General features: G+C 40.9%; 1 protein-coding gene across 1 annotated transcript in view; it reads left to right on the top strand.

Annotated features, from left to right (window-relative positions):
- The window catches only part of raver2 (ribonucleoprotein, PTB-binding 2), a 100,538-nt gene that overhangs the window by 41,425 nt on the left and 43,474 nt on the right, over positions 1-15,639 (top strand). Inside the window, exons 3-4 of the mRNA XM_085774882.1 lie at positions 13,577-13,884; positions 14,632-14,796. Coding sequence (XP_085631008.1) covers positions 13,577-13,884; positions 14,632-14,796 — 473 coding nt within the window. The remainder of the gene's footprint in view (positions 1-13,576; positions 13,885-14,631; positions 14,797-15,639) is intronic.

Here is a 15,639-nt window from a genome sequence, read left to right as displayed (position 1 = left end):
AGAAAACTGTGACAGTGTAGCTAATTTGCGCCAAGCTGCTAATTTTGACAGTGTCAATTTATTGATGCTAAACATTATTTTTAAGATGTGATGAGGAATCGATTCAAAGCACTTTCCTTTCAAACACACCACTTGTTGCTGTGTGGTTATGTAAGACTTGTGTCAGCATCAGTGATATTTGGGGGGGGACCGATCACCTATGAAGCAATCATCAACATGCAGATGCCATATGTTATGTTATGTCAGTTCTTAAACCAGAGCATTAACTACAGGTGATTGTTTTTTATGGTATTAATCACTGACTTAGAAGCATTAACTCTGACCGACCTATCACGTATTTGTAATGAAAATTGGTCGCTTGGGGCAGTTTTGTGAGTTTGCCTTGTCATGACAAAGCTGAGGAAGATTTTTTACGTGACCAGTGTTCTGAGGACACGAGAGAGATTTTGTATGACTGTGCTTCAGCTTTACTGCACATTAAGAGCAATTATTCAAATTAGGGCACTTAATGGAGTTGAGGTTTTGGCTCTTAAGTAGAACAAGACACATCCCTTTGTGTGCTTTTGTTTGTATGTGTGTGTGTGTGGTGTTCTGTACAGCACTAGCTAACAGATCCATTATGGGACTCAACACTGCTCTTTTTCTGTCTTTCACTTTTTGTTCTCCGTCTCCCTGTCGAAAGTGACAGAGGCTGAGTCCATCCAATTGCTTTCCTGGACAGCAGCTTGTTACTTCTCTCTTCTTTTTCTCTCTCCTCCTCCTCCTCCTCCTCCTTTCGGCATCTCACTCCCTTCCTTTTCCCCACTGTCTCTCTCCATCTCTTCCTCCCCCATTCCTTTTCTTTTTCTCCCCCTCTGTCATCATCTGTCCATCTGTCACCTTGTGAATCACAAAATGCAAATCAGCACAGGCCACGCAAATGTGATCCGGCTGTTATCTTTGATCACACACGCGCACACACACGCACACACACACACAGGCCTTGTAGCTGTACCTCTTCCCATGCCATATCCACTTTTCTTTTGTGTGTGTATATTATAGTCAACTCTGCAGAAGTTCGATTTCAAGGGCACAATGTGCAGCTAATGAAGTGACAGATTCTCCCATGTTCATGTCTCAAAGTATTAAAAAAAAGCCCACAAACTTCTTCTGTTTGACACCAGGGGGGAGAAGATGATGATAATGATTGTGATTGTCCTTTTGTGTCACCTGGGCCTCACTAGCGTCATTAGTCCCCTGCCCTTTTCGCACTGTCAATAATGTGTCCAAATGATGGATTCGGAGACATGTGTGTAACAGTCGGCCTACTGCTGGTACTCCAGAGGCTGCCTCATTGTCTCTGTATTGTACATCCATGAAACTGTCTGTAAATCCTGTAGATTAATATAAATTGATATGATGGTATGATAGATACAGCACTGTGTGCAACAACTCTGATGTGCAAACCAGTGATTGGTCTAAAAGCTACAGTAGCAGGAGACATATTGTATTTATTGATTCAGCCAAGGTCTTATAAACAGATTTCCTGTTAGACTGCTGTGAAGAGCACTGGTTCCCAGGTCCTGGGCTGCAGACTGGCTCCAGACCCATGGACTACAGCTGCCTGAAGGCTTTTGTCATCACTTCCCGTCATGCCTCCAACAACATGATAATGATTTAAGAGCATAAGTAGATCATCTGTAACCACCATAATTGGTCTGTCATTACCCACTTAGCTATTCGATCTACATTTTGCTGTGTTACTTGCTGCAACTAACAAGCTAATGAGTAAAAAATATATAGATGATTGACAGAATATTGATATTGGTTGTGAGAGATTAAGGTTTCATCATGACAAACTCTAATCTGTACGAAACTGTTAGATTTGTGAGTTTAAGTGTTGGTTCATGTATCTTTGTGGCACTTTTTGAGTGGTTTCAAAAGTAAATACCTGAGACCTTAAAGGTTTGTGGTTTACTGTGCAAGATGATATGTTTTGCTGTCATTTACAGTAGGTATTGGGAGAGTGCACCTGTAGAGCAGGTGGTCTGTGGTGGCTTATTTTGAAGGTTAATATCCAACCATTATTCCTACTTTGGCAAATTGAGACACATTAGTACTGACCACATGATAGACTGTCAGACTGACTCCATGTGACTTCATCATATTGAGAATATTACCAGTTAGCTTTATTTCCTTCAGGGATCATGGACGCAGCACAAGCTGTCCAAGCTTAATAGGCTGCTGGCTTTGAAATGTTTCTTTGCAAATGCATCACAAATAAAGACCCTGTCAAGACGAGTGAATAATGAATTAAATTGTGTTTTACTCCCTATTCATCTTTGCTACTTAACAATGACTAGATAGGGAAAAATAATTTAATTCACCGTGGGGGTCAGATGCAACCAGCAGCCATGGGGAACTTAAAATGAGGACTGTTACTTTGTATTTTACTTTACTCATTGTGCATAATTTGATGAATGGTACACCCTAAATGTCAAGGTAACAAATGTAACCATTCAGTTTTTTTATTGGCTCTGTCTTTTTATTGGACATTCAAGTGCATTAAAAATGTAAAAAAGTTCTGCTTCCATTGACAGGCCAGACAGAGATAGTGCATTAAAGTGACTGACACAGGGGTGATTTTTAAATTTATTTTTCATTTTTTATCTGCCGGCCCACCAGTATGGTGGCCACGCTGGCTCCAAGACTTGACTGTGAAGACTCAGTTGTACCGAGTGGTGCATGTGCAAACTTCACCAGTGGTCAGAGAGTTATTATGAATAGTTGTGAATTACATCCATTTCAATGAGACATAATTAAAGGCTAGGGAGGCAGCTTTTTTTTGACAGTATTAGGCAAAAACTTACACACTAACCTTGGGGATAATGTAAATGAAGTGATGTGAAAAAAGATCAGACGTCTGCGTCTCCCCTAGGCTCTGTTTTCAGCCTGCAAAGAATCTACCCGTGACGGTTGATTTTGACCAATCACAGAGCAGCAGCCCTTATTCGTATTATTTGGACGTTTTAAAACGTAAGAAAGAGACGTTTTTTCTCTACTCGCTGCTCTGGCTGAGGGGATGAGAACCGTGTGGACTCAACTCAAAGCTTTTTTCTAGATTTCTGCCTCCCTTTCCTTTAAGTCTACCTTTCTCACTCCCTTCCTCTGGCCTAGACTGGGAAACTCAACTTTATCTGTTATTTCAAATTAAAAGTCCTCTGCGAAGACATGCAGTTTCAACTTGACATGACATTGCAGTGGGAGCAATCATTTTTTTTATATATACTACAGTGTATATATAGGGGAAACACTGCTTACTGTGTATTAGCCCTCACTTTTCTCTCTTGAGTGGGCAGAGCTGGCATGAGTGGTGTTTGTCTTATCTGAGGTTCACACCAGTGCACATGAAAAACACACAAATCCAAAATACACACACACACAAAGAAAGATTCTGTACAAACACACACTCAAGCATGCATGTGTGCAAGTAAGGACACACACTCTGTTGATACTTATGGTCACAGTGTTATCAGAGCTCTCAACCTTGTTTTCTGTGTTTAAGGAGCACACAGATGCAGTCTAAGGATAAAGGCTTATGATAACCAGCTGACCACAGAAACACAAGCGCACACACACACACAGCTGTGCCCTGAGTGCATCAAAAGAGGAACCGCACTTTGTGTGCTTCCCAGAAGTAGTGGCTACTGGTAGGATGTAGTTCTGATTATTAGAATCTGTTGCTACGTCTGTTTGTTGCCATTTCTTTTAGTTGTGTGAAATGGTCGATCAAGTGATCTCTAATAATGTAATTGAAGCTGCTGAGTGTTACATTTGTTTACAGTAAGTGTATTAAAACATAGATGTAGTTTCCGAGTAAGCAGAAGCTTTAGGTTTCTGTTTTGTAGATGAATTCAGTCAAGTGAGACATTTTCACAGATGCATGTGCAACAATGTGTTTCAGCATGAAAAATGACATTGATCACATTATTGTAGTTGTGCAGCTACTGATTATTGTCATTAATACAATTGTCTCGTATATATATATATATATATATATATATATATAATTTTATAACTTACAAGAGTCGCTTTGCTTGTTGTCCGACCATCCTGAAGAGATCATTAGGATGTCATGTAATAATGTGAATAATACTTGGAATATTTCTGGAAGCAAAGTACAGAGTAAGTACAGTAATAGACGGAAGGAAGAAGAAAAGGAAAGCAGTGATGGAGGAAAAACATTTTGAGGAGGTGGTAGAATGTGAAGAAACTGAGTTGATGGATCGAAGAAAAAGGTTAGAGTTGTCTTGAAAACTGACATTGTATGATTTATGATAAAAAGGGAGACAAACAGAAGGATGGCATAATGGAAAGAAAGATGAGAGATGCAGTGATCTGCTCAAATGATCAATAGAAGAACTGATGATACGATGGCCGGCAGAGGGGAGATTATTGTTATTTATTAACTCAAGACATTTGCAATCGGTGACGACCTTTTTTGTAAACTCAAAGCTGTTGGAGTAGCCATACTTGACTTTGATCATTTGTTTTGATGAATTTGAATGTAGATCAGATATGCTATCGATTACCTAATCTTCTCACTTACATATATACACACGTAGCACAAAACGGTGTTTAGGCACACACACATTTGCGTTTTTAAATATGTTAAACGATGCACCATTTTTTAGTGAAATGTTTCAAAGAGGAGCCGAGTGGTTGTTTGAACAATGTAGCTGTGGGCGGGCTGAGTGGGCGGCTTGTTGAAGAGATGCCGAGTGTTAGATCCACTCAGTGCTGCCGCTTATACCTCACATCCATCTATCCGTTCCTCCATCTCTCCGTCCGTCTATACATTACACGCCCACCCACCAAACTCACATATATATACCTCACTGTAAAGATCTGAATGCTCCTGCTACCACTGACAAGAAGACCAACAAACACAGTCATTAGGCACTAATCAATAACCACTTTGCTTCATGTCCAAGTGTTGTCCATGTTTGCACTGACTACTAATGTAATGTAACTAATGGTAGGCAACAGGGCTCATGTCCAGGGTTCAATATTTTAAATTCTTTATACTGTTGGTTTACTTTTGGACATGATATCACTCAAAAGCAAAAGTTTGAAGAAATGTTCCCAAATGTTGCATTAATTGTAGGATAATAGCCACATCATGTGGGAGAGAAGAAATGTTGTGGTACAATGGCATTAGGATGTCCTTCTAAACATTTATGGGTAAACATATATGCCAAAAAAAGAAAGAAACAAAAAATAGACACTGGACTTGATGCATGTGACAGCCAAGACAGGTAATATAACCAAGACCCTGACAAGTCCAAGTCAAAACATGTTACGGAGACAAGTGGACCGAGATTGGACTTGAGTATTCACTGTTTTGTCAAGATAAATGATGATGATGATGATGATAAATGATTTGCTGATATTGTTCAGAATGCTGCATGCACTGCTTTTGAAATGTCATTGCACTCTAAGCCATACCTCCTTTTGAAAATAATACATTTTGCACAATAATTAAAATCTATTGAAGCCCCCCCCTCCACTTGAAGTCCCCTGGAGAACTGCCATGGAAGTGGCCACAGGCTGGAGGACTGTGGGGGGGCGGGGGGCCGAGGGGGCTGATGGATGGAAACGGCGACAGACGAGAAACAGAATCAAGAGGAGGTGGTGGTGATGGAGAGGAGAGTGTGGGAGGGCCGACGTGTTAGAAGACAAAGGGCTCTGAGGATGAGAGCAGCTCTGGAGAGAGAGTAGAGGATGAGGGAGGAGGATGAAGCTCGTCTGAAGTGTTTACTCATGTAGATCCGGTAGCAGAGAGCGGCAGGCAGGAATAAAGCTACACATGCAAAAGAGGATGAGGTTTATTAGTGCGACAGAACTAACAGCCACTAGAAAAGGCTTTGTGACAGCTGCTTTAGTTTAGTTGTTGTTGGTATTTTACCACAGGTAGTAGTTTAAAAAAAAAAAAAAGATTTTTATTTAGTGCAGTTGCTTGGTATTGGTTGCCTTTCACACAAAGCAAATATTTAAAATCTAGTCTGTCAAAGCTGTCATCCCCTAAAAAAATGACTTTAGACGGTACCTACACTCTGCAGTTTACAGTTTTCAGAATATGTTTTAGTGCTTCTTTGTTAGGATGATTCAGTGTGTGTGGGAGAAAGATTGATAAACGATGGAAGAGCAGCAGATCCAGAGAGAGCTCATCCCTCTGGCCTGTCAGAGCTGGCTCACGCACAAATAATATAACCTTAGATCGGCTTGGAATTGCAATGATGATGTAATTGCAAAACACCATTTTCAGTTTCAAGTGTTTTTTTTTCTTATCCACCTTTTATCTGTTAAGCAAATTGGAATCTGAGACATCATTACTCAAGCAACTTTTCACCTTCAGCACAGATGAGGATCAGTGAGACGGATAAAATTATAATTTCTTACATGATGGCCTGTAGAGGATAAAGGCACCATGGAAGAAGTGGTAGATGACTTTTCATGCTGCCTCTTGTTGAAATTTTTCATTGAAGATATTCTGAAATGTGTATTTTTACTGAAAAGCATAGAGCATCTTGTCCAGGTGATGGTGTGTGTGTGTGTGTGTGTATATAAGGGTTAGAGTTACATCAGAGGCTGATGCTAATGGAAACTCTGGCCTTGAAGATAGCATTGCTCAGAGGGCAAGAGGCCACGTCCAGATGCAGAGGAAATTTACAAAAAGCCACTTCACCGTCATGGTGGCACTAGAGGAGTGAGGGAACCTTGACATCAGGATTAATGGTCTAGAAGCCAGATGTGTTCACTTAATTTCCTTGCAGTTAACAGCTCTACCACCTCTGGAGCCATGCTGTTGATGTTGCTGAAAATGGGTCAGAATAGCAGAACTGCTTATTGATAATTTAAATGTAAATAGAGGGAAAATGCTATTCAATCAGGCTATATTTGCAAATTTATGAAAATTATCTCCAGTATTATAAGAGTTAACGGGAACTTTGAAAATCTGAATCAGATTAGCCGTCATGAAATGACAGTGAAACGTTTTCCCTGCTGGCCCCCGCTGAGTTGTTTATTTCCATGGGACTCCTCCCGCTACCTGAGACTTTCATCTTGGCCTTGGGGCTGAGATGAAACAGCAGGGCCACTGCGTTTGCAGCACGACGACCGGCCCCTTGAGTTTCAGGGGTCCGCTGCGTCGATGGTAACTCCCCTGATTTTAATTAGCTCCTTCAACAGGGAACGTGGCAGTCTGAATTGCAGCCTTGGAGGTGATTTCAGCGGAAGATTTCTTTTCTTTTCCTGTGCCCCTACACACTCCTCATAGGAACACGGGGAATAATCGACATGTTCAGACGCAGAGACCCGTAATTAAGACGGTGGCACTTTTGTGTAATTTTTTTTTCATGTTTTTTTCTTTTTTGACGAAGTTCACTTGGTAGCCCACTCAGTGATTGCCAGGCTGTGATTTATAAGATTATTTTGTAAGCTATTTAAGAGTCTCAGAGTTCTCTCTTTCACTGCTGGAGAAAGTATTGAGCAGGATTTGATGTCAGCCCCCGCTTGTCAGCCGGCACTGTGTCATTAGAGGCAATAGAAAGGGAGAGGGTGAGCTTTAGCATAAAACCCAAACCATATTCTCTCCATCTACTCGTAATGCCTAATGTTAGGTAGCGTACTTAGCGGGTCAAAACCAGATTAGGCTCTCAGCTTAGTGTAAGAGATCCATTACAGAGTGTGTGAGTGTGTGTGAGTATGGGTATTAGATGGGGTTTGAGGTAATTGATTTGGGTGGAGGCGGCATCTGAAGACAGACAGAGGCACATGGAAATGGAGAAACTATAAGGAGAAGCAGTGAGAATCCAACACACACACACACACCTAGGCATATACCCAATACATGTGGATAAATACAGTAGTCAGTGTGTCATAAGGTGGGAGGAGGAGGCACAAACAGACAATACACAGAGTTCAATAGAGATACAGAAGCGCTGGGGGGGAGCAAGACAAATACAGACAGGCCGATAGATGAACACATAGGGAGGTGGGGATAGATTCTCTGTGTGCAAGCCTGACCCTGACCTCGTGTTAGATCTGCCTACAGTGATGTTCTCTGTGCAAACTCAGAGATGCCCGTGGAGCACACGTCCCAGTTGTTACTCATTTCAACATTTCTCCACTCATATTTTCCAGCCACCTACCTGATCTGCACATTCTGCACACTCCGTCGTAGATGTTTGCACATAGGAGCAGTTTTATACCGGGGCTTTAAAAAAGTCTTTGTGTTGTAGTTTTGAACCAAAGAATGCAGACATTGTGTCTGCCTTTTCATTTCAAGGGATTGGCACGGCTGGTATGTAAATGCCGTCTGTAGCTTTGATGTAAGATAAAAGAGGCGGTGTTAGTGAGCGGGGCAGTGGGGGCATCCTGCATTACAGGTGTTTTTAAGCTACCTCCAGATTTCCTTTTCTGCTCTGCATCGTTTTTTGTTGAAAACATTTAGATTTGGCAGCTTGCACCTGAGTAGAAACGTAATGTTGGTATGGTGCCAGCATTGAGAAGATGTCCACGTTTTCCCAAAACTGCCTGGAATGCTGATTTATTTACTTATTCATAAGTTGAAAATGAACTAGCAGGCATTTTTGTTAGACAGTAACTTGAATAAATAAGTAAAATTGGTGTCCAGCTTCCTAAATGTTGTACAGTATCCTTTTGTAACCTGAGTATCCTGTTATGACTGTTATCAGGAAAAACTTACAAGCGTAATGGGATTTCAGTAGTTTCCATCTTTATCACACTTTAACACATGTTTTCCCAATTTTGTATTAATATTAAAGTACAGCATGGGTCGCACATAGGACAGTGTACAGTTAAACATCTCTCCACAACTACAAAAGACCAAAATCTCTCTTTTGAGAATTAAATCTTTCCCTCCTCTTAGCTTGAAGGGTGGCTATCAGACTGTAGTAGCACGCTCCTGTGGAAAACAGCTGCTCCAGTTGATATGGATTCAAGACTCTTACAATGGATTTCAGTAATAACCTTGAGTCACAGCCCAGAGCATCAATGGAGACATCTAAAAATCACTTCTGCAGCACAGTCCACTTCTCCACTGTTGGCTTAGATGTTCAATTTGTTCCAAACACTTATCTCTCTTCAACAGAGCTAAATACAATACTCGAGTGTCACTGTATTGCTTCCTCATGGCTCTGAGGAGGCGATGAATGTACGATTGTTTGGATCACATTGAACATTGACGATAATGGTGGAAAAGTGGATCATTATGCAGGAGTGAAAGGTTTCTATTTCAAGTTCAGAAATTATTTTTGCCATGCCGTCAGTCAAAGAAGTAGAGTACTCAAAAACATTTCAGAAGTGCCTTTTAATTATTCAGATATCAGATTCACATATTTGTTAGAGAGATTTCCAGGTGATGCCACATAATGTCTGTCTAACCAGCTTTTACTCAGTAGTCGTATTGGTTTGGTTTGATTAAAACTCATTTTTTCCACTCCAAAAATGAGAAATAGTTGTGATGTTTTGCTCCCTCTGATGAGTGGCAGACATAGATATATATACGTAGATGCCGCATTCGGGCTTGTTTGGAATGTCTCACGGCCGCCATCTTGAGGAGTAGTTCCTCCTGACAAGCAATCAACAGTCAGAGGGTTTGACAGCTGTGAATCTGGCAAAATGCCAAACTTTAGTGCCGCGTACAGATCATCCCATGAAAGAAACGCCAAAACGAAGAGACATGGAATAACTTTTCTCAAGTAATAGGTTGTTTTATATTATATAACTATTATGAACTTGTTGAATTTGATGTAGGTAAGTTATCTGACATAAATGAAACTAACGTAACGTATCATAGGGTGGGATATGTGTTACATTTAGTGCATATACCGGTAGTTAATATATTAATAGTTTGTTATTTTGTTGCCTGTATGTGTAGGCTAGGCTTATCAGCTGTTTCCCCCGGCTGTGAGTTTGTGGTTGCCATGGTGATGAGGCCGGCGAGTGAGTGTAAACCACTGTAGGCTACCTATATAATTTGTGCTAGGCCATATTAAATCAGTTTCATGGCACTTACATTAACCCTAACTGCTAACGTGAGCTATATAGCTGAATTGTAGTGATTATATTAAAACAAACGGCTTGAAAATCGGTTGAAAATTCAGTCTGCCTCTGTAGATACAGTAAGTAAAAGTTAGACACCTCCTCCTCAAGATGGCGGCGGCGGCGACAATCCGTTCCAATGGGCAGCAGCGTCAGAGGCGGCATCTACGTATATATATCTATGAGTGGCAGAGACACCAGCTGTCAGTGTTTTCGTTTGAATAATTTAACACTCACTGGCTGATTTGTGGGCCTGGTACCTAAACTTTAGCTTTCAGCTTTGGATTACCTACAGAGCCAGACTGTTGTGTGCTGCTGAGCATCAACGTTAATGTTCCTCCTTCTTCTCTGAAGTCTTCTCAAGGTATTTATGTTGATTTAAGGCCTGGAGCAGTGTCTACAAGATATGAATCACCTCTCATGCTATTATGTTGTTTTTTTCTTTCTCTTTCCCGTCTTAGTGTTTCTGGGGGTCGACCTCCACACATGACCGCAGTGCATCAACAAAGCACACACACATATATTAATGATTGAGGTGTGTAGGCTGGAAATGACCTATTGTTTGCTGCTCAGCTTGGAATAGCAAAAAAAAATAAAATAAATACTCAGTTTCGCCCACTTTGGGTATAGAAGCAAACCCATTTGCATACCTGTTTGATTTTTCACACTGATGATGGTGAATAATGGTGCCAAATACCCAGGGGGGATCTGGAACCATTAGAGTTCAATCCCAACACAGAAATTACCAGCGATTTACAATTTTTGCCATAGCTTTCCCTAATATTCTTTTGTTCTGAACAATTTTTTTATAACCACATCATGTCCCTTTTGAAAGTGGTGAAGTGGTTCAATTATAGTTTTTCAATATTCCTTTATATTTTGCTGAGAAATGTAGGACATAGAAACCCTTGTCTCCCTGAACTCAATGTCACGTGATCCAGGTCTTTAATTGTTGTCTTGACTCATTGATAATCTATAGCAGTCATTTGAATACAGACTGAATTCTTCAGAGGGGATTCTCCCAGTATTTGAGGATAAGTCTTCTTTGGCTTTGGCTACCTGCATGTTGCTTCGTTTTAACACTAATTGCAAGATTTGGCTTCTTCATCTTGTCTCTGTCAGTAATGGAAAACAAGAGCTACAAGTGATACTCAACGCATCCTCCAGGCTACAGAACCAGTTGTCAGGCTTTCACTTTCAGTTCAACATGTAGCGTCATAATGAGGACACACAAAGCAGGACACCAGTGTGTATGGGATATTCGTATATTGCCTTCTCCTAACTGATGATGTCCGTGATTTTCTTTTACACAGTTACTTATTGGATGTTATCACATCAACACAGTTAGAAATATATTGATATTATGCTATTTAAACACAGTTGGAGTATAATTGATTTTGACTGTATCAGCAGCTCCACTGACAACAGAGCAGGTAGTGGGTCCAGTGAAGTGATAACACCATAACCAAACTCTACTTTGCAGCTTAGGTTTTGTAGTTTTCTTCAGCCTTTTCAGACTCTAAAACACTGTTTCAGGTTTTCTGAAACGGGCAAAAACCAATACTGTACCTAAAATAAATGTTTCTGGTTGGATTCCTTCAAATTTTTCATTTTGAACTTGTTACTTCTCTTTGGTAAAACGGTCAATTGAATGAAGACACTGTTTCTGAACATTTCTTTGTTGGACTGATGCCTATATATCTGCAGTGGGGTCACGTTTTACTTTTGGGTCAGTATCAGCGCCGTTTGGGTCGGAGCTTTTAAAAAAAGATACTGGGTTGTGTTCATACAGCTGGATGACCACAGGGGTGACTTTACCTGAACAAAGCAGCATTGTCCTGAGGCACGGGAATGTTTTCCTTCAGGTCAAATGTCCATGATGCAGAGCTTCTTCAGTTTTTGAAGATGCGCCTTAGAGGCTCTCTTCAAAATCACACAAACTATTTTTTACCATTTCACTTTGATTTTACACAGTTTGACCAACTATAACCTGAGCATGAAAGGTTTCCAGTCTGGGTGGAACAAACTATTTCCCATCTAGTACGAAGTAAAGCAATTGAGTCTTAGCACAAGTTTCTTTCCACACAAAGTTGTTTTTTTTTATATCAAAAAGCAATTTATTTGTATGTTTGCTTTTCCCTTTTGCCAACAGCCGGAGTAGCACTGTACTATATCATATTTAGACTGTTTGTCTTTTGACACTTAAGGTGTCAGAAAGGGCTGTAGTTTTTTTTTGTTGTTGTTGTTCAGTTGTTAACTGAATGCACAGCTTTTGTAAACAATGCCTAATGATTTTATGAGTCAAACCTGAGAGTGCAGTGTAGTTCAGCTGGGTCAGCGGAAACACTTTCCAAAATAATGAGGCATGAAAACGCAAGTGAACCCTTTCGAGTAGCTGCATTTATTTATAAATTTATTTTAAAATATGGTGAGATTCTCATCCAAGTGACATTAATGAACAAACACAATGCTGGAGTTGGGGGTGTGGGTTCTTTGATTCATATAAAAATACATTTTTGATTTGCTGTTCTCAAATTCTCAGATATCTCAGAAGGCTTGTTTGGTTTTTGCACAAAGCTGAAAGTGATCTCAAAGAGTTAAGATATTCATCAGTCCATAGTTGGACAAAAGCCAAAGGAGGTTCGACCAGTTATTAAATCCAAGGGTTCACTTACTTCTTTCCACCAGCACTGAATGTTTAATGGGTGTGTTTATAACCAGCCCATTTAACAGCCCATGAATCTGTCCATGGCTTTTTCTTTTTTATGTTCAAGGCTTTATCACTTTATGTATACGTTTCTAACTTTCAGTGTATACATTTCAAAAGCAGCTTTGGTTTCCAGTTTGAGAAAGATAAGATCATCTTCTAACAGACACATAAAACTGACATGGTGATTAGAAGAGCTACTTTATAATAATAATTTCTAGTGATATTTAGTTAGTTAGAAATCCTGCCTGTGCTATATCAGTGGGTCCTTGACATACTTCAGTCAGGTTGTTGTTTTTAAATAGCATAAGGTGTGTATGTGTGTTTGTCACAGTGGATTCCCCCTACATAGTGCCTCCCTACTGGCTTTCTAGCTAATGTGTTGTCTTTCTCTCTGTGTATCTGTCTGTCTGTCTGTCTGTCTGTCTTTTATGACTGTCTGTGGTTTTGGTTGTCTGTGCCCAAACTTTCCCTTTTATCTCTTTTTTATTTCTGTCACTTTACCACATTCGGCTTGTCATTTATTTTGCTTTTCATGTGAGTTGATTGGTGCATGTTCTGTGACTGTGTGTGTCTCCATCCTGCATTTTCCATCAACTGCTCTCTGCCTGTTTTTTGAATGTCTGCTTTAAATGTATGTTTGTGTGAGTCGTTCACTCGTCTCTGTCCATTTATGTCCGTGCATCTCTTTCTTTGTGTCTTCCTCTCGTCCTCGTCTGTCTTTTCCCCTCGTCGCTGTCTCCATAATGTCCCCTCCTCCAGCCTTTGTGACTTTGCTGAACGGGGACCAGGCTCAGGATGCCATCCGCTCCCTCCATCACAGCACTGTCCGGGGACGCCTGATCAACGTCACGCTGCAGCCCACCGACTCCCTGCTCTGCCTCACCAACCTGCCCCACACCTTCACCGCCCAGCAGTTCGAGGAGCTGGTTCGCTCCTACGGGAACATCGAGCGCTCCTTCCTGGTGTACAGCGAGCTGACGGGCCACTCCAAAGGATATGGGTTTGTTGAATACATGAAGAAGGATTCTGCGTCAAGGGCCCGCTCTGAGCTGCTGGGCCGACCTCTGGTACGTTTGAGCAGTTGCTAAAATGATCCAGTCATATCCGATTATTAAATGCTGTTCTTCTATATTTATATGTAAGACCAGAAATATATTGCAACCTCTGATTGTGTGAACACTTCTTAATCAATACAAATGAGGCCATCCCAATAATTTACTCTCCATGCAGTCCCCATAAAAGATGTTCTTCCCACCTTCAAGTTGTATTTATACTTTAATCAATGGAAACCCCTCGCCACATGCAGGTGATCTCCATTTAATGAATTACTTAGAAAGACTTCTAAATCAGTGGGCTGCACAAGCGATGACTTAAGGCTGGATTTATATATCCAGGGGAAGGTCTGGGGATTTTACCTTTTACTGCACTGGTCAGTGGTTCGATTCCTTCCCAGTGGAATGAATAGTTGAAAAAAAACTTGATTTACAGAACCTGTATCTGTTCTCATTGTATTGACAGAGAATAAGATATAAAATTGCAGTTCAAACTATTGTTTGAAGAAACACTGTCTCCACTCATCACTGCATCAAAATCAATTTACTGTAGATTATACAACTATATGTCTGACCTCATTTGTGATTAGCAGTGAAAGAAAAGCTGTAGATAAAAGTACACTCAGTGATGCACAGACTTTAAAATCAATACATAAGAAATCAGTTTATAAATATATAATGGACATTGTATCTTGCACTTATGATTAATGTAGAATTAAGAGTCTTTAAAACCTGAATACATGTCACACAAACTCTGTGCAGGGGGATCGCTCATTGATGGTGCAGTGGATGGACGTGAACCAGCTGAGCCAGGAGGAGAACCTGCACTCCAAGTGTCTGTGTGTGGACCGACTGCCGCTGGACCTCTGTGACTCTGAGGAGCTGACGCAGCTCTTCTCTGAAACCTACAAACCCGTCTTCTGCCAGGTGAGTTTCTACAGTACATATGTGCGTATGTATTAGAGTGAGAGGACAGATAAGGCCTTCAGTTTTCATATCGCTTACAAGTTGCATATTTATTTTTTTAGTGATAAAAGCTGTGTAGGAAATATTTTACTGATAATGTCAGATAGACTCCACTGATGGATGTGGGTTTCGTCCCCTCCACCCTCACTCTGTCAATCGACCACCACCAGGTGAGAGGTGCCGATATATAAAATTCAGGGGTCAGTGTCCCTATTGGCAGACCTGACAGTATCACTAAGCAACTGTTTCCATGGTGAGGTGTGGCTGCTGTGACACGGGCCCCACCCTTCAGCTCCCTCCCTTCCTCCCCCCTCCCGCTCTCTTTCTGTTTTGTTACTCAGCTGTGCGATATACCATCCTGCTCTATTACATCCACTCCACCCCCACATGCCCATTTAGACATCACTCAATGGGAATCTGTCATCTATTGCATTTCCAGTTTTAGCTCCACCCCTCTGCCCCACTCCCACATAGAAATCAATACACCCACATCATCCTGGTCCCATGATGCTTTGTGGGTGTTTAGCTCATGTTGCTTCACTGTTGCAGAGCCAGCAGGCTTTGACCTATGGTTCAGCATTTCTTTTTTTCTTTTTGTACAGTACAGTATGTTCTTGTGAAAGCGTGTATTACTGCACCTCACCATGTATGTCCTGAAATACATCAAACAAGAAGCTTATGAAACCCTTCACCATTTATAATGATGCATGATTACCATAGATGGGAACATGAAAAAATGCAAATGATTAGTTATGGAGTCACAGTGTTATTTAACTAACTTGCTTGTGTAGGACCGTGCAGCAT

This window comes from Trachurus japonicus, chromosome 4, assembly GCF_045865225.1.
Source record: "Trachurus japonicus isolate A0001 chromosome 4, Traja_1.0".
Classification (NCBI taxonomy): Eukaryota; Metazoa; Chordata; class Actinopteri; order Carangiformes; family Carangidae; genus Trachurus; species Trachurus japonicus.
The sequence above is the reverse complement of the archived record's forward strand: the minus strand, read 5'-3'. Positions and strand labels throughout refer to the sequence as shown.